We start from the raw sequence: 25,483 nt of genomic DNA on the forward strand, positions 1-25,483 counted from the left end.
CGAAAATACATCGATGAAGTGGTGAAGTCTGTTGGTCTGGAAGAAGCAAGAATGTCTAAAATTCCGTTGGACACTGGCTATTAGAGTGGTTCAAAAAATCGTTTTTGCTCCACACCGCTCATTCGATTCTAAATAAAATTCTGAGTGTCCTCCCAAAATTGGAGCTAATTTGGATGAAAACTGAGACTGCACAAGCCCTTTGAAGTTTATATGGGAATTACTATGGGAAAAGCAACCAACTCATTCAATCGTTCATAGTGTTTGCCCATGTGCTCATGGAGATTAGAATCACGTTGATACTGTAAGATACATTCATCAGCTACAACTTTGTCGAAGACCGGATCGGACGCCTCAGTAATTAGTTATTGATTTATATCCAGTCACAAATTCTTCAGCAGTGTTCATTTAACTTCTGAACAGGCAACATTGCTGCACCTGGCGCGAAAGATAGCACGTACAAATCATGGCTACTATGTTTTACTGCATATATCCAGTGATGCCTGCAGAACAATCCAATAATTATAGCTAAAGTTTTACAACTCATTCAAAAGTCAATAACTAATTACTGGGGCGTCCGATTTGAAAACGGTCTTCGGCAAAGTTGTAGCTGATTATTGTATCTCACAGTATCATCGTAGTTCTAGTCTTCAAGAGCACATGGGCAAACACTATGACCGATTGAATGAATTGGTTGCTTTTCTCATAGTAATTCCCATATAAACTTTAAAGGGCTTGTGCAGTCTCAGTTTTCATCCAAATTAGCTCCAATTTTGGGAGGACACTCAGAATTTGACCTAGAATCGAATGAGCGGTGTGGAGCAGAATCGATTTTTTGAACCACTCTACTGGCTATGGTAAGCAAACTGATAATCCAATTCCTCTCCCAGACAACAAGCAGTATCAGAAGCTAGTAGGCAACTCTTGTACATCGCGGTGAACACTCGGCCTGATATAGCTGCACCGATTGCCATTTTGAGTCGGAAGATAACGTGTCCCACCCAGCTATATTGGACGGAGCTGAAGCGTATGGTCCGGTACTTGAAGGGAACTATCAACCTGAAGCTGAGACTGAGCCACCACGAGGACCGTTCGGGACTGATTGGATACGTGGATGCAGACTGGGCGGAAGACCGAGATGATCGCAAGTCGAACAGTGGATTCGTTTTCAAGTTCAACGGCGGAGAATCTCCTGGGCGTGCCGCAAGCAGACGTGCGTCTCACTATCAACAGCACTATCGGAGGCCTCGCAGGAAGCACTCTGGCTGCAGCGGTTGCTGGCGGACCTCGGAGAAGATGAACCAACCGTTACCATACACGAGGATAATCAAAGCTGCCTTAAAATGCTGGATTCGGAGAAGAAGAAGAAGCCAAGAATTTGAAGCAGACTGGAGCCATCAACTACGTTTATTGTCCAACCGAACTGATGTTGGCTGACCTTCTGACCAAGCCATTATCTCGAGTCAAGATTCAGCAGCTACGGAAGCAGTGCGGATTGGAGTAGCAGCATTGAGGAGGAGTATTGGAGTTGCAACGCAGCTCATTTATGTATCGAAGCAATCGTTGACTTCCTTGATTATTGTTAAATAAGTTTTCACAGAAATAAATCATTCCTATCCACCTCTCAGTTAAGAACAGACGTCTCTATTTATTCGTACCCGGTACGAGTTACTTCCCAAGAGTGCCAATACTTATGAGCACTTCCACATTAATTAACTGAGAGCTTTCTTTTCCAAAGTTTGCCATTTTCGCATTCGTATATCGTGTGGCAGGTACGATGATACTCTATGCCCAGGGAAGTCTAGGAAATTTCCATTACGAAAAGATCCTGGACCGACCGGGAATCGAACCCAGACACCTTCAGCATGGCTTTGCTTTGTAGCAGCGGACTCTAACCATTCGGCTAAGGCTTCAGATATCTTTCAGCCAGAAGTCACTTATGGTCAGTATGGTTAGTATAAACGACTATTCATCTTTATGAATAAGTAGTTCTGTTAGAAGTGTAACTTTCAAAGAGGCACGGAATCGCACACTGAAATTTCACACTTTACAAATAAATTTAGGAAATATCTTCAATATACCGTGATGCATCAATACCCGGACGCTTAAGACGACCGCAATATTCAAACACAATTTACTACATGTTCTAGATCAGTTTTTAAAAAGTTTTGCTTTGGAACTAATCAATTGAGATCTAAGTTTGATGAATGTAAAACATTAATTATTACGATTTATTCACCAAAACACTTGAATTTACATTGCTCGTCGTGTTTTTAAATCCGGACAGATGTTCAATCATGGGCTCAATAACCGGACACGCTGGAATCGAAATCCGGACATTTTCAATATTAGCACATTTACAAGAAGTTTGTAGTATATATTAACCGAAAACCTGCAAATTCACACTTATTTATCCTATATCTCGTAATTTCTGTCTCAATAAAATAAAAAAGAGCGCAAACTACTTTGCTAAACTTGCTATTAATTACCGTCAAACGGGGTAACTTGCAACAGGGGTGAAACTTGCAACACTTGGACATGTAACCGAATTGTCGTTTCGTTCAGCATTGAGTTGAATTTTTATAATTTATTCCGCCATTTAGTGACTTCAGATATACAACGGAAGATTTAGGCGAGGGTTTCGGGTATTGTTTCTTTTTTGCTTGGTTTGCTGGAGGTGAAAATCATATAAAATGTTGGATTGCATGAAATTTATGCTGAAAAACGTTCCTCGTACCACACAAACGGTAGAAATATGTCATTCGAGGCATTTGCTATCAGTTACAGTACTCAGTAGTGTACTAATTGAGAATATAAAAGTTTTGATAATTTGATGCATAAACACTATAAAAATTCAAAAATGTTTTTGACTACCCTTGTGGGGTAACTTGCAACAGCTATTTTGGTCTCAATTGTTTGATATTTCTTGCCGTTTATCATCGAAAACACATGAAAAGGCAAAATTGAACATAAATTTATTCAATGACTTTAAAATGTGTGTATCGCAATTAATTCAAAACACGTTTGGTAATAAATATTGAAAATATTACATGAACCGTAATATTATAAGATATAGATATTTTTTTTCATCATGAAAAATTTTGAAAATCTATTAAAAAAAATGACTTGCAGATCTGCCATTGGGAATTTTTTGCATGAAGTATGATAAAAAATGTGTCAGAACACCAACTGAGACCATTTTAATACATACAAATCAATATGTGATACGTCGCTTTGATTTGAATTTGTAAAAAAAATAAGTTATGTGAAGCAAAACCTAAAGTACAATTGTATTTGTAAACGTTTTAATGACTTTCCAATAACTGTCAATACTAATGGTATGTAAGAATTTCCCCGTGTAAACACCCTGTGCAATATCAATGAAGTTTTCAATCAAATTGATTCAGTACTCATAATAACAATTAGTTTTCTAAGAGTACAGTAGCTGTTTCTGATTATTGTCATACTATTACTGTAGAAAATTATTAAATGACCATAATAACACGATATAGGTAAGGTTTTCAATAGTGTACTACAGGTAGCACTGTGTGTTGCATGTTACCCCACATCAGGGGTAGCATGAAAAATGTATATTTTTCGTCTCTCCTGATCCCAGAAAACCAAATACTGATAAAATTAATACCGCGTGGTATTCTTCACGTGGCGATTAGGGTACTAGATGGTTTTTGTCTCATCTGAATTCTCAAAATGTTCATCCATATAGCTTTGAAGTTGAAAATTGTTGCAAGTTACCCCGTTTGACGGTACCTGAATCTGTTTTGCAATGTGACTTTGACTGCATTACCGTTGTTGGTGTTCTAACCAACAGAGTACTGGCACCGTGGGGTTAACTTCCGTGATTATAACCACCGCCAAATAAAACGCAGAAATTGATTGTGGTAATGCGGCAGGTTATAATTATCCTGATCGGAGATAATGAATTTATGATTATGTTTAGAATTTAAGATCAAATACATTGTTTTGTCGCAAGACCATGGTCGTGTTAGTACATATCTGTATGTTTAGTCTAGTCAATAGTTTGTCGACTTACGTTTAGTCCCTATGGTTGGATCGTTTGGTCTTCGATGTCGGTCTGGACAACAGCCTAGTCTAGTACATAATTGAATGTTTATAAATGTTTAGTTTCAATTTACCGATAGTTTCTTACCGTTGGGAAGCAAATACTTATTATAAAGTGCCACGGTATTTAGGGTTAAGTGATGATAGTTCGAGCTCTGAATCCGCCTAGTATGTAAGTTCACAATTCATATTATTTCATAAGTAGTATGATTTTAAGAAAAAATACTTTACTTTAAGAATGCAATCCACTTTTTACACGGTTCTAGTAATAGTAGTAATTTTAATAGTTCACAAGAATGCGGTATACGCTTTAGAATAAGGAATAGCTTTAGAATTTTCTGTCAACTCATCTAACTAGTTGTCGTTTTTGTTTTTGTCCTGTCTTCTACTCACCGTTTGATGCTTTTAGGTTTACCTGTCATCCAGTTCAAGCTATTGGTATGTGTGACCCAAGGCCGCCGAATGAACGTACGTGCTGGCAATGAAGGGTTGCCAACAACCGTAATTGGAGGAAAATCCGCAGATGTTTTACTTAATTCCACTTTCTGTTCACTATTTATACTTTATGTGTATTTATTTTTCTTCTGAATTTTACGTTTGAACACAGTTTCTCATTAACAATATTAAGTGCAATCACTATTCGTCCGGAATTAAAAACAGTGCTTCTATCTCCCGGACAGTTATTTATACACATAAAATAACACAAGTTTGAAATTGTTATGACATCCTTGAAGCCTTTTACTGCTGTGTATAAAGTAGAGCACAATATCAACGTAAAATTACACTTTTTTCTTTTATTTCAATGTTTAAAGTATGTTCACACGTTGGGTACTGATTTTGCTAAAGAAGTGCGAAAGAACTGATGAAAAACGACTGCTGAAGGGGGCAAGCTTGTCATTTTTATTTTCTGTTTTATTACAAGGATTACTAGATTGATTTTAAAGGGAATATGAAATTCTTGTAACAAAACGCTCAGTTTTGAACAAAATGTTAGTTTTGCTTTTCAAGGACCTGGCCACAATGGAATCGGTACCGGAAGTTTTGGATTATGGTTCCATGGGGTCGTGATGTACATCGGAACGCCCAATAATACTTTATAATTCCAATGGCCACAATGAAACCGGTTCCGGATGTTCCAGATTATGGGTCACACTTTGACAGAAATGTCTGTTTACGCGAATCTCTTATAAAGGATCACTAGTTTCTAAGTAATTTCAAATATGACCAACATCCGGAAGGGGTTCCTTGGGGTTATAGGAAGTATAAAATATGTTTTTGTCGTTCCAATGAACATATTTCATTGCATAGATGTGAATTGATACGTTCTTCTTAGTAACATCAAACACGACCCCATGGAACTATAATCCGGAACTTCCGGTACCGGTTCCATTGTGGCTAGGCCCTCAAAAGGCAAAACTCACATTTTGTTCAAAATCCCTCTCTAAACGGATTCTAAGTTTGTGACTAGAATATCTAAGATAAACAATTGGAATCTGAATAATACCCTCGTGTCCACGCTTTTTTCGTTTCCCGGATAATGGGGAGCGATTTGGAGGATGTCCCACCCAAGGATTTTAAGATCAACTAACCGCATCAACTTTAGAATTTATTTCAAATTGATTGATCTAGTGGCCTTCAAATCGGGGCCATTTTAAAATTTAAGGTACGTCCCGGGATTTTCAGGGTTAACTTAATTTATTTTCAATTGAACTTCATGTCACGTTCATATCGGCCCGCGATATTTTTCAATTCAGCCGCGGAAAACAGAATCGGCTGATATTGGTTTAGGTAAACTTAGGTTCAGACTGTTCAAAACATAGAAAAAGCGGTTGCTACACAATTTGTGATGTTTATTTGATAGTTGAAGATTACTTCAAAAAAGTGATTCATTGTGTGATTTTCGATTCACCACGGAGAAAAATCTTGAAAGATTGACGTAACTTTTTCGATAGTTGTTTTAATATGCCTGGATACAATCGTTACAAGCATATTGTCGATACTTTCAAACTGACAGTATAGATTGCCCAATCGCTTTTGCTTTTTTTCTCTATCTTCCATCACATGAATATTTCAATTATATTATTGTTAAATTAGCTTTCTACACCTTATTACCTTGAAACGTTATGAGCTGTACAGCAAAAAACCATTGTTTATCAACATGCAAAGTTGGAGTAGGTGTAAGATAATAAGCTCTCACTCTCAAGATCGTGGTTTGTATTCCTTCTCCCATATTCGTTTACATTTTGTCGCATTTTTACAATGTCGATAAAGAAGATTCGTGCCCGTTTTGACAACACAATATCAACAATAATAACATTGTCATGATTGTATATTAATATTGAGTCGTTCACATCTATCTTTAGAACTATGGAAATTCCTTGTAAAAAAATCAATTGTAAGAAATGAAATCATGTTACACATTGGTCAATTTCACTCAATTCAACGGTACTTGATCGGCCAGCGAAATATAATATAGAATAAAAATTGTCCACAATGAGCGCATAGGGAAACAAATCTCTTATAGAACGAGCTCACGAGCAATGTTTGGTAAACGATCTGACTGAACAAATGTCGAATAGTTTATTGGATCATTGAATAATGCAAAAATCGGTACATAATATTGTCTAACTATTAAAGAATTATTTTCCTGAACAATAAAGAAACATACTTACAGTTTCAATCTGACAACCACCCCCTTCATTTTAAACGTCTGCTAACAAAGTGATAAAAATGACACTCTTTCTCCATCGACGGTTCCACAAATATCATCACCCAATTTGCTGAGCGTCAATCCGAGTTGAGTAACGCAATAGAACGAAATTGTCTCGCTTCCCTGTCTTTCTATTATCATATACATATTTTTCCTTCCCTGGCCAGTAGAAAATTAAAATAACCGTCATCATATGAAAACATAATTTAATATTAACTACAGAGTGCTCGGCCAAACAAAAAAAAAATCCACCACCACCCAGCATCATTGCGACATTCCATCAGGGCGGCAGTCAGTCAGCCGGGTGAGTCCATATTTACCAAACAAATAATATAAATGTAAAAATGTGTTCCCTCCAGCTGGAGCACCTTTTCCTAGAATGCACAGCAAAAATAATTTAATATATGCCGATCTTTGGCCCTGCACCAATAATCGGACGAAGGTGAATTTGATCACATCCATTTTGCAAAACGTACTCGGATTCAATCGACGAAAATGCAAAAAAAATTTTTTTTTTTTTTTGAATAGCAAAACAACATTTGTAACAAATCTAACATGGTGACATAACAGTGGGTTATCGGATGTGTCTCTCATTCGTTACACCTGAACTCAAATCCCGTTGAACCCTTCACATCTCTTTGTTACCTAAACCGCTTAAATCGGTTTTCTACAGTCGCTGGCAAGTTTTATACGTTTAAGAAATGTATTTGTATGATATTACAAAATATGTTTTGCTGTGTAGACAAATCGCATGCGGTACGATTGGGTTGATTCCGGGGCGTACCAGAGCAGAAAATAAATTTAAAAAATATATTCCAGTGTGTATGCACAAGGAAAAAGGATCACTTCCACCAGCCAAAACCTCTTAGAGCTGGTATTTTTTTTCACTTAGCCTTGGCATCCCATTCGAAAGCGGTGAAGGCAGTCAAGGAACAACACGACGGTGATGGATTTTTTTACTCCTAGCTATCCTTCGTCCCAAAAAAAAGAACGAAAATCTAGGGGTTCACAGCAAGCCATGGAGTGGAAACACGCGTTTTAACGCAATCAGGGCCTGCTTCGGTCGACGACTCACCCAAGAGGACGGTCAACAAATGACGACGGCAAGCAGATAGGATTTATAAAAATGTATAAACTCGTATAAAAGTTTTTATTGAAATTAAAGGATTTGCGCGCGGTGGTGAGACGACGGTCTGTGGATGAGCTGTCGCAGAGTGGATGGTCTTCTACCGGCGCTGGCGAAGGTGGGTCACTTTCACATAATTTTTATTCAATTTTGTGTACGCTTTTTTATGAATCTTCCCATTTTTCCGAAATTAATTGAATTTTTCGCTCAAGAACGTCCAAGGGAAGAGTTTTTCCATTCTCGGGGCCTTTGTGAGTGATGGAATGGACCGTAAAATGAGCCCTGGATGAATGGAAGGAAAATTGGGAAAACCAAGTAATTATATTATCTGCACTTTTTGTTTACAGCCATTCGTCGGTTGAGGAATTCAAGCTGCGGGAGTGATCCTATTTGTCTCAAGCTTATTTTCTGTGGAATTTTCACTAGTTTTAACGGCAGGGAATCTGTCGTTTATCAAGACTTAAAGACATATGTGTAAGAATCCAGGTCTGGTCAATGATCACCATAGGTTGAACGAACTTTTTCTTCACACATAAGTCGAGATCAATTTGAGATTATGTTGCATTACCATCCACCGATATGCAGCTTACAATTCATTTGTGGTTGTAGTTCATACACTCAAATTAGCAGTGCACATATAAATAGACTCTTTATGATTCTGACGTTTCTAATTGTCAAAGCTGTTTTCCGTCTCTTGTTTGGAAGAACACTATGAATAGTTCTTCGAAAAAAAAGACCAAAATTTTGAAAACTAAATCAATAAGAAGCTCAAGGGCTACAAAGAACGAACGAGAAGACTAGAGAGACCAATAGAGAGACGCCAAAAACCAAAAAGCACAGAATACACTGTTGAAAACGAATGGTGTGAAATCATATAAGTTGTTTATGAGGTTCTTCTTCCAATGCTCATTTTTACGTTACATTTCTACTGAGAAATAGTCAGCTCTTCAGTTTGGTGTTTGAACTATTACATAATTATTTACCTACTGAGAGCTTTATTTGCCAATTTACCATTTTAGCATGTGCATTAGGCTGACGTAAATTTGAAGTTTTTGCTCCCCTATGCTAAAACGGTGTCAATTATGATGAAAATCATTCTCTCAAAATTTGAAGTCATGATTAAACATAATGACGGTCAAAAAATATGTCCTCAATTCAGTGCAAATGAAATAAATGAAATTGAGTTGACAAATGGCGTTAAAAGTGTCGATGGCTTGTTTCATTTGACAAAATAGATTTATTTGTAAGTAAAAACCGGATTTAGTAGTACAGCATTTAATTCCACTTAAGTTTGTGTTCTTTGACAGATATGTGTATTTTTATCATAAATGTAAGGCCGTTTCAGTGCCTTATACTCGACTCGACATTTCAGTGTCTTTTACTAGACTCGACTTTTTGACTATTTTTAATTTATAGATAATCCACAAAAAAGCTCGAAGATTTATAATCATCATAAATTTATTACTAGATTTAACTAGATGGTAATAAACAACGACCGCTTTAAAAATCCATAAAACAATCAAATTTGGCACTGCTACTTAAAAATATCCTCTACATTATTTTTTTAGTAATTAAACACCACCTCCAATTATAAAAAAGCAATATTCTACACAATTTCCTCTCTATACAGGCCTTCAGCATTTCATTCCATTACCAGATTAGTTCAAGATCCTCACCCCACTCCTTTTCCATTCCGCAGTGTTCTTCCGCTTTTCGACATCAATCACGAATCGCAGCTTCCTGCATTTTTCGCTCTCTTTCTAGCGGTTTCAGTGCATAACGCCTTCCCCGTCAGGATCTTCACCAATCCCCAAACCGCAGCTCCCACATCACATACATATTATCCGCTGAGAATCGATCGCAACTCGCCGATATCCTCGCACGCACCAAAACACACCCATTCCGCTTCCTCTCCCCTCTTGGGGGTCCTCCTGCCCACACCTGCCCAGCATTTCCACCACCCACTACCAACGGCAAGAGTGCCCGGGAGTGCGTGTGTCATGTGTGGATTCCGCGCATAGAAAAAGAGAGAAAAGAAATAGTTTTTCCATCACCACCAGTCGCCGCCAACTCCGCTGACTGCAATTTTTCGCAATCGCAAACTCGGATCGGAGCCCTGCAGCCTGCAGCCAGGGTTGCCATCAAGCCAGATTAATTTAGCGCAGTCAGTAATATAGTAAGTGAATATTTCTAATCCAGCCAGACTTTCGTTTGTGACGTTAGACGGATTGAAGCAGACGCCTTTTCGAATTTACTTTTCAACATTGCACTCGAGGGTACTATTAGGAGATCTGGCGTGCAGAGAAACGGTCGCTCCTTGGCTTTGCGGACGATATCGACCTTAATGGAATCGATCGCAGGTAGTGTAGGTGCTGAGGTAGTATTTGAAAGGGATGTGTTTGAAGTTGCTAAAGAAATTGTTTACTTTGAAACACTTGTGACATGTGCAACAACGTTTCCCGCGAAATTAAAAGACGTGTTGCAGCTGCGAATAGGGCCTTTTACGGACTATGCAACCAGCTTAGCTCCAGCGATTTACAACCGGAAACAAAATTCGACCTGTATTAAACATTGATTTTCAGTATTTTCGAGCGTAAAGTGCTGCGGAAAATACTCGGTGGGAAACTACAAAACGGGGTGTGGCGTAGACGCATCACGAGTTATACCAAGTGTATAACAATGCGAATAAAATACGGCAGATTCCAGTGGGCTGGTCGCCTAGTGCGAATGTCGCAAGAAAGGATTGCGAAAATGTTGTTAAGCAGGGAACCAGTTAGAGGTAGGCGACTACGTGGAAGATCACAAATTCGCTGGCTGAATGCAGTGGAAGAGGACCTGGCGACCCTAAACGTTCGGGGTAACTGGAGAAGTATCACCTATGACCGACGAAGTTGGAGCTCTAAAATACGCCCGGCAATAGCGTGACGCTATGCTGTAGCCATCAAGGTACAAGATAGGTAGGTGTCTACAAAAGTGGTTGTACATATGTACAAAACATAAGGCTGATACAATTATATAAATATCGGAATGATATATCAATATATCATATATCAGGTTATCAAAAAATCCACTACATTGCTTAGGACTCTAGAGCGTCCCAGAAAGTATGTGCACGACTTTACCATAGTGCCACTTCAAAAGTAGTGCAGATAAAAATCTGATTTTCACACATTTTATTTTTGCACTTAACAAGAGCAGATTTTGAATTTTTAACGATTTTTGTTGCTATCAATAAACAGACTGATGGTGATACATTTATACAAGCTTTTCTTATCAGTTTTGCACAAATCGCGTTATATCTGAGAAACTTAGTTGTACGAAATTTGTAGTAGGCCATAAAGTACGTATAAAAAAAACTGAAAAAAATGTATTGTATCTTATCTTAAGACTTATTTTAATGAAAATTATAAACTTAAATGGGGAAAGTGTACCAGTTATGGCTATAGTGGTTCCTTATTTGGCTAATATTATCGAAAGCTTTCACATCTATCTTCTATATAAATAAAAATGGAATGGTGTTTGTATGTTACGAAATAACTTACGAACGAGTCAACGGATTTAAATGATTCTTTCTCCGTTTTGTTCTTCAAGGGTTCCGACGTGTTTCTGTGTATGAAAATCCCAGGATATTAACCGGGAAACTTGAAAAACGAGAGTGCACGGAACTGTCATTTTGTATGGAATGATCTATAGCGTTTTTCAACAGCCTACTTGATGGCAAAACAAAGTTTGTCGAGACCACTAGTTTCGAATATTTTTGAATGTTTTAACATCAAGATATATTTGATATCAAACTACTTAAATGCACATAATGATTGAAAATTATAAGAAAATCAAATTATCATGTATGGCGAAATAGGGAACTATTATGTCCATAACTGGATATGCCTACCAAAGGGGTGTAAGTGACATTTTAATCGATTATGAATTGAGGAAATTTTACTGTTTCCAAGCGTTCTAACTATATTTTCAGGTGACTTTTCCGCTCCACAGAAGAAATAACATAATTCTTAAAAGACTGGCTTGCTTCCCTTGATTCTCATACAAATTGTATACAATGAAAAAATGCTGAAAAGCTTCAAAGTAGTTTTTCCAAAACTAGTTTTTTTTCACTTACACCTTTTGTTGCTACACCCTCACATCTACCATTTGTTTCTAACCCTTTCATTTCCATGCCAGTCGTTACGACAAAACTAAGAAAGCTTTCTGTATTTACAGGGCTGGTAGTGACTAAGTGTCTTAAAAATAGAAGAACAGAAAGAGGCCGAAAAGAGACCAAACTGGAAACAAAAAAAAAAAAACAGAAAATCGTCATACTATAAAAACTATAAATATTTTTATGAAGCATGTCATATATATCAGTGGGAGTTTGATCAAATCATTTTTCAGGAACTAACTGCGGGAGTTCTATAGAAGTTACCTTGCAAATCATCAAGAATTTCAGCAATACTTTGATAGATTATATCAAGAGTGATCGCACTTTCAGAAATCGCTAGCACCATCACACTCGTGCTGTGTATAATACGATGGAACTGGTCTTAGATTAAACCGTTACTTCATCCAAATTACTATGGAAGTTCCAGAAACTTCTCAAGAACTACTTCCAGGAACGCTCAAGGCAATTTGTCCCATAACAGTTACAGGTTTGTCCATAGATATTTTTAAGAAACCATCCACTGATTCATTCATAAATGCAATAGAAGATTGCTCCATTTATTTAACAGATCAAGCGTGTGCTAAAATTTGTGCGAATGTAACATGATTTTTTTTTAAAGACACGGACACGTTAATGCTTCCAGTGGACGGTTATGTCCTTTGAAGGAAGTACCACACTAGACAACGGACTAGCATGTAACGCACAGTGGCACAGTCGAAAAACGTTCCTGACGAAAAGTTTTCTGCACTGAAACGGGAATCAAACCCACACTCCTTGACTCGATGCGGCTAAATGCTTGGTATTAAACATTTACCGCACGGCCACGAAGCCCACAAATTCTCTTCATCGATCCTCTTTACCATGAATAAAGATGACAAGATGAATATTTGTTGACATGTTTCCACATCAGGATGCAATATTACTTCGCTGGTTAACGTCCTGAAGTGCTAAGAATCTTGCATCTTGTCACCTTTATTTGCAGAAGAGTGGATCGATGAAGAGAAATCAACTATGTTACTTACGCCATTCTAGCACACGCTTGAGATGATAAATAGTTTAATTCAAGCGTGTACTAGAATAAGGACGTAAGTCATATGATCGATTTCTCTTCATCGATACTCTCTTCTGTAAATAAAGATGACAAGATGCAAGCTTGTCAGCATTTTTTCACCTCTGATCGCAAGATTGCATCGCTGCTAAGTGATCTGAAGCAAAAAAAATGCTAACAAACTTGCATCTTGTCACCTTTATTCACAAAAAAGAATTGCTCAAGCAAAGTGCATAGGCTGGTTTTAGCGGGTCGTCGTTGGTGCGTCATCCCCGCATTCCCTGAGTTAGGCTTATGGACAAAAGGTCGAAAGACAAACCGTCGAAAGGACAAAAGGTCGAAAGACAAAAGGTCGAAAGAACAAAAGGTCGAAAATAATTTGCTTGGTGGAAATTTTTCCTTCTTTGAAACAAGATTTTCGACCATTTGTCCCTTCTTTTTCGTTGTTCGACCTTTTGTCATAGATTCCGATGAAATGAAATCGATCATGCGACTTACGCCCTTATTCTAGCACACGCTTGAATTTATGTTTCAAGCTTTCTGCAGATTTTGTATTTCTCTTATGTTGAATCATGGGTAGTGCAATCCATTGACCCAGGTGTTATTGTAGGTAGTATAAGTTCTACCCCCTTCCCATGCCACTGATGAATGGAAATTGAAGCCCAATTTAAGCTGTGCTCGATTAATAGAAAGATCAAAACCAAGTCCTTGTAATAACGTTAGAACATGTGTAAATCCATTTTTTTGTTGCCTGTTTATAGGTATAAATAAAGCTATGATTTTGCTAAGTAATCTTATGTAGAAAGAAGAACTAGTGATCTAGCATTTTGTCACATGTTTTCTAACAAAGCCAAATCAAATTTTATACAAAAATTCTTGTGTAACATCTTAGATACAATGTACTTGAACTCATCACATTGAAGGATTTTGAAAGAAATGTTATCTATAGTTTAGTGTCAACAAAACACAAAAGTAGGGTCTGTGCTGGCTAGATAAGAATTGTTTTTTTTTTTTTTGGTTGGTGGTCTACTGGCTATCGCTTCTGCTTCATAAGCAGAAGATCATGGGTTCAATCCCAGACCCCCCCCCCTTTCATCGTACTTTGTAGTTGTATATCACTTGCTTCTATCTACCACTCTTAATCTATCACCTTTGATGTATCTATCACAGTTCATAGCATTTGCTAGAACCCGAGACGGACAGAAATAAACCGTGTCCCTACGCTTCTATTCGTTCATCATTATACACCCCAACCTCTTTTTCCGACCGTTATCGGGGGGTCGTAAAAAAAATCGGTCGTAAAAAAAATCAGGGTTATAATTATGTTTTTGAAAAATTGCCATGTCTAGATGCGGAAATACTGATTTGACATATTCGGCAAAGTTGAAGCATGGGTTGAGAACTTTCCAAAATGGCCGTTCAAGTTTTCATATTTTGCTAAAACGATGGCAACACTGCTCGATTGTTATCAAAAGAGCCAATTTTATGGGGGTGTGATTTGCAAATACCCAAAAAAATTAAAGATAATGATACCGAATGTTCACCAGTCGAAGGAAGTGTTGCGTGCCATACAATCACCCGAATCACAAATGTTCATGTGGCTGGCAACACTGTTTAAGAAGAATAAAGTAAAGATCATAACCATCAAACTTGAGCGGAACAGAAAAATATAATGCTTAGCAACATAGCAATACTCTTCAACTGTAATCCAGTTTTTCATGAAGGGTTCAAATTTTTTTTCGTAGCTGGCAACACTGCTTAAGTGAAATTGCGCCACCAGGCAGTACAAGTGTGCATGCAACTATTGTTTTGCGGATATCTCAGGATCCTGGCCATTAAGAAAGATGGCGCCTTCGGCAAAGTTGTTCAGTAGCTCAAGGACTACCATTTTAAACGCTATGAGGTTCAAAATTTTGCCACCAAGCGGCGCAAGTGAGCATATAATTTTTGTATTCCGAATAGCTCAGGATCCTGACCACTTAGAAAGATGGTGTCTTCCGCAAAGTTGTTCAGTAGCTCAAGGACTATCATTATAAACGCTATGAGGTTCAAAATTTTGCCACCAGGCGGCGCTAGTCAGCATGAATTTTTCGTTTTGCGGATATCTCAGGATCCTGGCCATTAAGAAAGATGGCGCCTTCGGCAAAGTTGTTCAGTAGCTCAAGGACTACCATTTTAAACGCTATGAGGTTCAAAATTTTGCCACCAGGCGGCGCTAGTGAGCATATAATTTTTATTTTCCGGATAGCTCGGATCCTGACCACTTAGAGAGATGGCGTCTTCGGCAAAGTTGTTCAGTAGCTCAAGACTATCATTATAAACGCTATGAGGTTCAAAATTTTGCCACCAGGCGGCGCTAGTCAGCATGAATTTTTCGTTTTGCGGATATGTCAGGATCTTGGCCATTAAGAAAGATGGCGCCTTCGGCAAAGTTGTTCAGTAGCTCAAGGACTACCATTTTAAACGCTATGAGGTTCAAAATTTTGCCACCAGGCGGCGCAAGTGAGCATATAATTTTTCGTTTTGCGGATATCTCAGGATCCTGGCCATTAAGAAAGATGGCGCCTTCGGCAAAGTTGTTCAGTAGCTCAAGGACTACCATTTTAAACGCTATGAGGTTCAAAATTTTGCCACCAAGCGGCGCAAGTGAGCATATAATTTTTGTATTCCGAATAGCTCAGGATCCTGACCACTTAGAGAGATGGCGTCTTCGGCAAAGTTGTTCAGTAGCTCAAGACTATCATTATAAACGCTATGAGGTTCAAAATTTTGCCACCAGGCGGCGCTAGTCAGCATGAATTTTTCGTTTTGCGGATATGTCAGGATCTTGGCCATTAAGAAAGATGGCGCCTTCGGCAAAGTTGTTCAGTAGCTCAAGGACTACCATTTTAAACGCTATGAGGTTCAAAATTTTGCCACCAGGCGGCGCTACCCGACCAGATGGAAGAAACAAGATTATAACATAATGTGTTCCTCTGATATGATTTTTTTATATCACCAGTTGTTATAAAACATGTACCGTTAGAAGTTAAAATAACAAAAATTCTATCAAAATTTGCACCAAATTGAACTAAAATATAACAAACCCTGTTATAATTATATCAAAGTTATTACAGAATGTGTTGCAAGGATGTTACAAAATAACAAAATTATTGCAAGCTATGTTACTGTTTATGACATCGGATGTTATTTGCAACAAACTTATAAAAGCGATGTCAAAAATATAACAAATGTTGTTATAAATGGGTTACTAAGCATATAACAAATTGAGAACAAAGCCATCTTGATAACAAAATTATATCAACTTCTGTTATTTTTAACTGCTGCTGATAGGAATGTGTTAAAATCTTGTTATGCGGTTCTGGTCGGGTAGTGAGCATATAATTTTTATTTTCCGGATAGCTCGGATCCTGACCACTTAGAGAGATGGCGTCTTCGGCAAAGTTGTTCAGTAGCTCAAGGACTATCATTATAAACGCTATGAGGTTCAAAATTTTGCCACCAGGCGGCGCTAGTGAGCATGAAACTTTTGTGTTGCGGATATCTCAGGATCCTGGCCATTTAAAAAGATGGAGCCTTCGGCAGTCGCCTTTCTAAGTGGCCAGGATCCTGAGATATCCGCAAAACAAAAGTTTCATGCTCACTAGCGCCGCCTAGTGGCAGAATTCCGCAATTCAATGACCACCATATGTTAGCCCTTGGTTTTTAAGATAATAATAATTTATAAAACCGGTCGTTAATCTGAGTTTCGGTCGTAAAAATGTGGTCGGAAAAAGAACCGTCGGTAAAAAAACGGTCGTAAAAAGAGGTTGGAGTGTACCAAGTTTGGGTGGCCATTTTTTCTAAGTTATTGCGATTTGATATGATGCTTTCTGGATTGATATATGATCTGTCAGTTTATACATCTTAACGCGATTCTACGTTGCACTATTTACGACATGTTTTGCTGTCAACACAGATTGTCGTTAATGAATCGTATTGGGGATTTATATACAACTTGTGTTGACATTGATAACGCTTAATTTGGCATCTTTTACGATTCTGATTTTGAACGCACGAATATGTGATTTTGGATGCACATTCTTATACGATACGTGGTTCACTGGGTAGTTCTTTATGAGAAATTTCGTCGAAAAAGTATGGTGCTACTTTTCCCCGAATGTCATTTCCCCGAACGCCAGTTCTCCGAATTACCCGTTTTCCCAAATAATGATGCGATTCAAAAATGTACCAGAATAGTCTTCAAGGGAATGGTGGCAAACAAGAAAGCAATCAAAAGAAGGAAATATTTGCTCATTCTCGACTAAACTGATATGGTCAATGATGCCGATGACGGGGGAACTCAAATAAAATTAAGAATGATGCATATCAGATGGACGGTTCAGAGCGAATTTAATGGGAACCAAAAAAAAAACACAATTCATAGAAGATTAGCTTGTTTTTTTTTTGGTTCCGATACAATTCGTATGAAATGAAAAATTTCTGCAAAAACTTCAAGTCTTTTTTCTCAAAACTAGGATTTTGTTACTTATACTCCTTTGCTTTCTAACTCCCTCAATTGTCTTCAACATTTCATGGCTCTGCAAGCAGAAATAGCAGAACAAAACTTGAATTATGAAAAATATATTAGGACACCTCAAAAGCGTCTCAAATTCAGAACATGTCCTGCTATATCAGGACGAACAGTAATCCTAATTGTGTGTTTTGTTAAAAAAAAATACTTCGTAATAGTCAAATGGTGCGGAAGTCATAAATTACGTTATTTAGATTTTAGGAATCTATGACATTAGGTCGAATGATGTTTGGTTGAATGACGTTTCGTCGAAAGTACATTTGGTGGAATGGACATTTTGTCGATTGGACATTTGGTAGAAAAGAATTTAATTGATTTAAAAAGTCCACGACATTTGGTTGAAAGGAAAGTTAGTACAGAATTTAGTCGAATGTGGATTTTTCAAATTATTGAACAGATTCACATTTTGTCGTTACTACAGTGATTGACATGGAGAGAGCGTATATGGTACTGCTAGAACAACATGATAGAGTGCAAGAAGTCAGGTACTTCTGAAACTTATTGAATGAACTTCAAGCCTTCATTATGCGACGAGCGATATTTCGTGCATTCAATTGATCAGACTCTCCCACAACACCGATTGACTCCTCGCGTTTTTTCTCATTAAGGCTTATTCTGCCATTCGGATGCATCGCGACGAGAAGATCTTATAAGGAAGAAGTCTACTTCTGTCACCTCAGTCGATTCAATTCTCTTAACCCGGTACACAGAATAAACTGGACTATCTTGTTCTATGATTTTGATTGAATTATTTATCAACTTATTATCAAACAATGCCATCGACACCGTCATACAAGCCTCAAGGAATGTAATATAACTGGAAGTCACAAAAACTTATTCGCCATGAGTAAGACAATGACAATTCGAGGTGACCAAATAGTTTAATAATGCTCAACCGTTTCATATCTGATTCCCACATTTAAAATGCTCTAGTCCAAAGACCGGGCTTTAAGAACCAAAACCAAAATTATTTCTAGCAATGAAAACACTGAAAACTGTAATTGGATAAAGATCAGCAGTTATGTATAAAGAACGATGACATTTTTAAAAGAATAATAAATTCTATAGAGCTTGAAACTTCAATAACTAAGCAACGTATTTGCGTGGCATTTTTTCCAAGAATGATGATATTGTGGAAGAATAATAACTTCAACATATTTTCATGTAGCCAACGTTGAAGAACTCTTGTTAAAAAATATATATATATATATATAGTAGGAAGGAAGGAAAACTATTTCTATAGCATTTGACACAATTCCCTTTAGGGTTCTACAAAAATTGGTAAAATAAAACGTCTTCAAATCCAAAAACGGCTGAAGAATAAAATAATTAACAAGAATAGTTAATCATATATAGACATTAGCATATATTCTAACAACGTATTAAAGCGTAGACGTATTATTGACTTCTTAAGATCCAATTTCAATTTATTGTGAAAAAAATCCACTTTGGTTCTACATCTGTTGAACAAAATACATTCCCAATAAACCATTACAAACTATTTTTTCCACCAAATGTCCAGTCGAAAAATGTCATTTGACTAGACCTTCCAAAGGCATTCGACCAAATGTCCGTTCGGCCAAATGTACTTTCGACCAAACGTCATTCGACCAAATGTCCTTTAGCCAGATTTCAGACAACTTGCAATTTTTTTTCACGAGACAATACATGGCTGGCCAAAAATGGTTTCCAAACATGTATGCAAAAACTAGTACACCTCAAAGCATTCTTATGATAGACCTAGCAAGGCCCTTATATAGAAATTGAATAATATTTTATTTTTATTTTGTTCCATGCTATGAAAGTTCGATTTAGAGTGAGAGGTTATTACTTAAAAAGCGTTTGAACAGCTATGACATTTGTAACATTTGTTTTAAATTAAGCTAGAAATCCTAAACTTAAACTTTTTTCATTCGAACTTTTATCCAATTTTATTCTATTTATCTATAACTACCGTCGAAATTTGAATCTTCAAAATTTGAGTCAAGGGTACCTGTCAGATTTTGCAAGACTTCTTGTTTTGTATTTACCAGACATTTTCCATACTGAACTGGCAACTCTGGCTGCAGCAGCACGCCACGGTGGCGAGGCGATGACTCTTCGGCTCTGCAGCAGCACCGCCAACTTGGACGGGTTCGAGGCCCCGTTTCCGGGAGAGTGCGATAGAGATAGCGTGTAGTGCGAGATTTTCTAATTTTTCCGCCCAGTTTTTCCTAGCATTGCCTAGCCTAGAGTGGCAGCGCAGCAGCATAGGCCTAGGGAAAAACTAGCACTAGGAAACGATACACGCAGCATCCGATTCGAGTTTTTTTTTTCGTTTCTCGTTTCGTATTTTTGCGTTCGTGTGCTCGTCTCGCTTGAGAGCGCAGGACGATTTTTTCCTCCAAGTGTATGCAACTCGCGCGAATCCGAACCGCCGCCTGCTTGGATAGACGGTTGCTTGGCACTTTTCGGGGGTAAGGGTAATCGTGGGTCACGGGCGCGCTAGCTCTCTCCGTGTCTTACCCGCGGATGTTTCCACCTGTCTGGCAAGATGGGATGCATTTTGCGGGGACTTTTTCGCATATATAAGCTTTTTTCTCTACATGCCTTTGTTTTAGACAAGAACATTAATTTTTCCACATATGATGGATTGTGTTCATACATAACCCCCTAATATCATATAAACACATTGCAACAGGTCGTTGCCCTTGGAAAACTGCATTATCCGTTTGCTGAAACAATCTGTTACAATTTTACCGAACCGAAAACCAAGTGTGAAAAATTTCAAATCTTTTAAGCACATCGAACAATTTTAAGATGGTGGCAGCAGGCCATGAGCATCGGAACCACCCCCCATGAGGGAGACGAATGCGCAAAAGGAAAATCTTAAAACTTTACATATTTCTCCCTCGTCGTCGTATCGCATAGCCATCATCTCCGGTGTACAGTGGCCGCACTTCTTACGAATGATGACGAAAATTACGAAGCTCAAATCGTTTAAAATTCCTAAGTCATTGAAAAAACATGATTTTTGTGGGCAATTTGATAAAAAAAATATTGAAACAAAATACCACTCTTTTTTTGCATCACATGGATGATCTAGTCATAAATAATTGTTCAATCGGCTTTCCACACATTACTTATATTTTGCCAAACTGTTGCAGCATCGATAAAGAATATTTGTACAGGGTTGTGTTGCCAAATCAACATCATCAACAAAAATACCATCAATAACACTGCGGAACACGGTTTTGTCTCAAGAACCAAAATACCGCTATTTACTAAATTAAGGGAAATATCATGGCACGTCTAGTTTTTGAGATATTGACTGTTGAAAATGCTAAATTTGACTGTTTCAGCCAACTTGTACGGCAATTTGTTTGCTCAATTTGTCACAGAATTCAAATTTTATGTATAGAACAATAATTATCAACGAAGTTCATAATACTTTCGATAGTAAAATGTTATTTTTTGGTGGTTCAGAAAAGTATTGTGCCATATAAGAGAAACGAAGGATTTTATATGAAGACTGCAAAAATGTTGAAAAAAATCGATTTAACCTAAATTTTATCGTAAAATTTCAACTGATTTGTATCTAAATTGATAGTTCAAGTCCTATTTAGCATGTTTGGTAGATTATATCACAAAAATGTTTGATATATCATACTTTAAATTTCATGTAAACATCAATTAAACCAGTGTTTTATACAACTTTGGCGACCTGTAGCTAAAAATTGTGACGTGCTGGAATATTTCTGAGAACGGCATCAGATTTAGCGACCCAAAATCTACTAGAAACACATGGTTTGATCCTTGAGACACGCGAAAGTGTCATTTTTGTTACGCTGTGTAATCGGTCAAAAGATAAGCAATTTGACGGAATAAAAAATTGCAATACTCAAATCTGTTTTTTGTTTGTTTAAGTTTCTTGCATTTTCTTCAATCCGTATCGTATAACGAATTCAAAAAAAATTAATGCATGAATGAAAAATATAACTCATTTGTGATTTTTCCTGGGAATCTCATCAAAATCAATCGAAAGATGGCGAAGATACAAAGAAAATTTTGAAACTTTGATGTCGGCAGTATTGTGAAGTTTAATGACAGGGAAGGGTTAATTTCAGCTGGCATCTTCATAGCTCACATGTTTTAAAAATCAAAATATACATCATCGATCTTAGACTTTGAGGAGAAACACCAAAAAAGCAAGGAAAATTTTCAGTGATAGAATTTGCACACTTCAATTATCTGTCTTTTGCCCAACTTTGGACCACTGTGCGCCGTGCAGCATCCTGCGATGATTGCAAGTACATGTTGCCATGGCCGACGAAGAGCAAAGCACTACGTACATACATAGAAGATGGGGGATGCAAAACTCACCCATTCCACAAGGCAACGCATGGACCGGGACCGGCTTCGTCCTCTCGAAGTGCGCAGTGGGTGGTAACGATGGCAGTAGGCCGAGGGTTGGAAAGCCTTTCTTCTTTTCTTCGCCTGCCACGTGTGTTGTGCCCTCTTTTCTTGATTCTTCTTTGCACATACAATCGCCAATACACAGCTGCACCGCGAGCGAGCGAGCGAGAGAGAGGGAGCATGTGTGAGTTTATGCGTGCAACGGTGCATGTGTTGCACCCATACAATCAAGGCACAAAGTGCACTCCGAAGTGCATCGCCTCTGATGTCCTGCGATGGATGCAGTAGGCGAGTGAGAGTGCAGTGCCTACTATGTGGCGAGTTTTGCATCATTCCGATCCGTTGTTTACCGATCTGATTGATTGTGTTGGTTGCTTGGATGGTTAGTTGGATAGTCAGCCGTCGTCGTCATCGGTCAGTGCGTAGAAATCGTCACTTCCTGGCTCTGGCTTAGTGGGGGGAGGGATGACTGGATGGGTAACGGTATGCAGCGCTTCGTTTTCTCATTACGTGCGTTGCCTTGACATTAGGGTGAACGGAGGGAGATTATCCTTTATTTCGAATGTGGATAGTAATAAAAGTTCAAGCATTTAACCTTCGTAAATTGAAAACTTTAGTTAATTATTTCGTCATTGCATTATAACAAGATTTTAGTTTTTAAATCGTGTCTAAGATATGTACACTTCATTGCACAATTTTCCAATTCGTTAACCATTTTTTCGTTTAAATCTTATCCAGAAAACATCAACTTCAGATTCCCTCCTTCCAGAGATTACAAAAGGAGTTTTTTGAATGATTTCTTCTATGATTCCTACGGCAATTTATCCAGGAATTCATCATTTAGTACCTGCATGAAATCTCCAGGCAATTTTTCTACAGATTATTATATACACTTTTCTAGGAATTACTAAATGAATTTATCTAGAAAGTTCTCTAGGAGACTAATAAGAAAAAACAAAACAGTTCTGAAAAAATGCGGAATGACCAAATTAAAAATATGTTCAGGATCCCATTCTAGAGTTTCATATCTTCAATTTAAAGGAAAAAGAATATAATTCGGTACAAAATATATTTTTGAAAGCGTTTCAACTTCATTGCACGCAGGGCGAATTAAAGTGCTATTTGTTTACTTTGGAATGTGCCACTTGTTTAACTCTCTTTCACGCAATCTCGATTTAGTGAATGGGGATTTTTCATTCCTTCCACTATTTGTACTCACCAATCAACTCATTACACTCTACTGCCCAACCGAAATAATTACAATTTCCCAGCGCCTACTAATTCTTTTCACTCACCTGTTCAACAGCACATTTTAGTTGCTGCGGCAACGATCCCGCAGCCAACTGAGTTGACAACGCCAGCTGATCGCCATCCACTAGCGATGCCACTGTCGCCCCTTGCTGTTGCGGTTGCTGTTCCGAAGGTGCCGACGGTGGATAGAACAGCTGCGAAGTGCCCGCAAAACTGTGAAGAAAGTCCTGCCCCATGCCCATCATCATCATGTGCTCGTCGCCCCCCACCAGTGCTTCGTCGATGAAATCCAGCCCCGGATCGAGGAACACGCTGGACAGCATCGTGTCCGGGTTGAAGTCCGCTGCCGCCTCGTCGAACACGATGTCCACCATGGATGAGTTTCTGGAATAGAAAAGAAGGTCGTTCAAATCAACCATTGTGCCAATTACAAAAAAAAGAGTTAAATCATTATTTTCTTAAATTTTCAAGACACATGTTCGATCATGGGTCATAAACAACGAATGAATCCTTTTCTAGGTTCAAAGTTAGTTTCTTCGTACAAATAGCTATCACTTCATTGAAAACAGGTTACTTGCAAATAGGTTACAGAAAATATTTGCTAAAAAAAAACAGTTCGTTTATTTTTTGTAATCTTCAAAAGCAATTGTAAAGATGACAGAACTTGTATTTAATTGTGGCTTTTGGCTTTACTTCCGCATTGTGGATTATTTTGGCTTTATGTCCCAACTGGGACAAAGCCTGCTTCTCAGCTTCCAGAGTTTTTAACTGAGACCTTTCTATGTCAATTGACCATTTTTGCATGTGTATAGCGTATGGTAGGTACATATAGAGTAAAATTTTCCTTTATAAGAAAAAAAATACCTAGGTGAAGAACTACTCATACGTCAATGTGCAAAAATTCCTTCTACAGGCAGCATCTATTTTAACCACAAAAAATTTTGAATCGCGACAACTTTTTCGATATAATTGCTCCGTTTTTTCACAAGTTCTCAAAAAACTCTTCTATTTTTGGAATCTGTCTTGGTAATGATCATTGGTTTCTAGGTTTTAAAGACACTCCAAAATTCTTTGAAGGACCGACATTTGCACATAAACACCTCCTTAGGCCGCCATTTTGTTTTAACTCAATTTATCAAAAAATAAAGTATGGGCTAAACAATGTCAACGCTTCAAAGCAATCAAAAAGCTTCAACACCAGTCAAAAAGCTTAGGCTTAGATTTAGATTATACAGTGCCTTCCTGATTTTTCGACCCCCGTTGCTGTCTACTCCCGATTTTGACAATTTCCGTATCAACAATTTCTTCTCGAATTTGGCAACAATTACAAAATTCATTTTCATGAATTCTAATGGATTCTTATGAATTAAATTAAAACTAAAGCGTGCGATGAAATGTAATCAGTTGCTCAATACTCTGACAAAATATTTGCATTGTGCTGTAATTATTGAACTTATTGAACTTCGAATGAAATCATCTAGTATAGAGGATGTCTACTTTTTCAATCCTCATTGAAATTTGTGGAAACGTCCACAGCCCTGGAGTTATTCCAGTGGGTCACTGGGCTGACTCCAACTCAGCTTGTGTTTATAGTTTCGTTTCGACTACGGACGTCATGTGGGAACCAAATTAGTCATTGAGACCAGATTTGGCCTTGGGCATTTTTTTTTTCGATTGTTTGTGGGACCTTCTTAGAACCGACCGAAAATAGGTCAATTTCATTTTTCTTCTTAACCGTCGAAATTTGGTTGTTGACAAGTCCAGTTTAGATGTTTAGATTGACTTAGGTTTTTAACGGCCTTTCTTAGCCGAGTGGTTAGAGTTCGCGGTTACAAAGCAAAGCCATGCTGAAGGTGTGTGGGTTTTTAAATATAATTATCAATGGAAGTTAATCATCAATGGAGTAGGTTTGTTATCAATTAGTTGGGTTAAAGTTGATCGAACAGGAAATTTGCGTCATTTTTATTCGACTTGACCCCGTGACACATCAGAATAACTCCAAACCGGTGGATATTTCCAAGCATTTTAATGATGATTGAAAAACTAGACATCCAGACGATTCCGTTCGAACTAAAAGGGAGGCAATCCGTGAAGAATTGCTGAAGTGGCAGCAATTTGAGTTTTCATCAATTTGCGGAGGGAATACG

At 37.8% G+C, this 25,483-nt stretch overlaps 1 protein-coding gene across 1 annotated transcript in view; it reads right to left on the minus strand.

Moving 5' to 3' along the window:
* LOC5568187 (zinc finger protein 420) overlaps window positions 1-25,483 on the minus strand; it is a 204,869-nt gene that overhangs the window by 128,789 nt on the left and 50,597 nt on the right. The window contains exon 3 of the mRNA XM_021848223.1: window positions 23,381-23,720. Within this exon, the coding sequence (XP_021703915.1) occupies window positions 23,381-23,720 (340 nt within the window). The remainder of the gene's footprint in view (window positions 1-23,380; window positions 23,721-25,483) is intronic.

Source organism: Aedes aegypti, chromosome 2, assembly GCF_002204515.2.
Source record: "Aedes aegypti strain LVP_AGWG chromosome 2, AaegL5.0 Primary Assembly, whole genome shotgun sequence".
In the NCBI taxonomy this organism is placed as follows: Eukaryota; Metazoa; Arthropoda; class Insecta; order Diptera; family Culicidae; genus Aedes; species Aedes aegypti.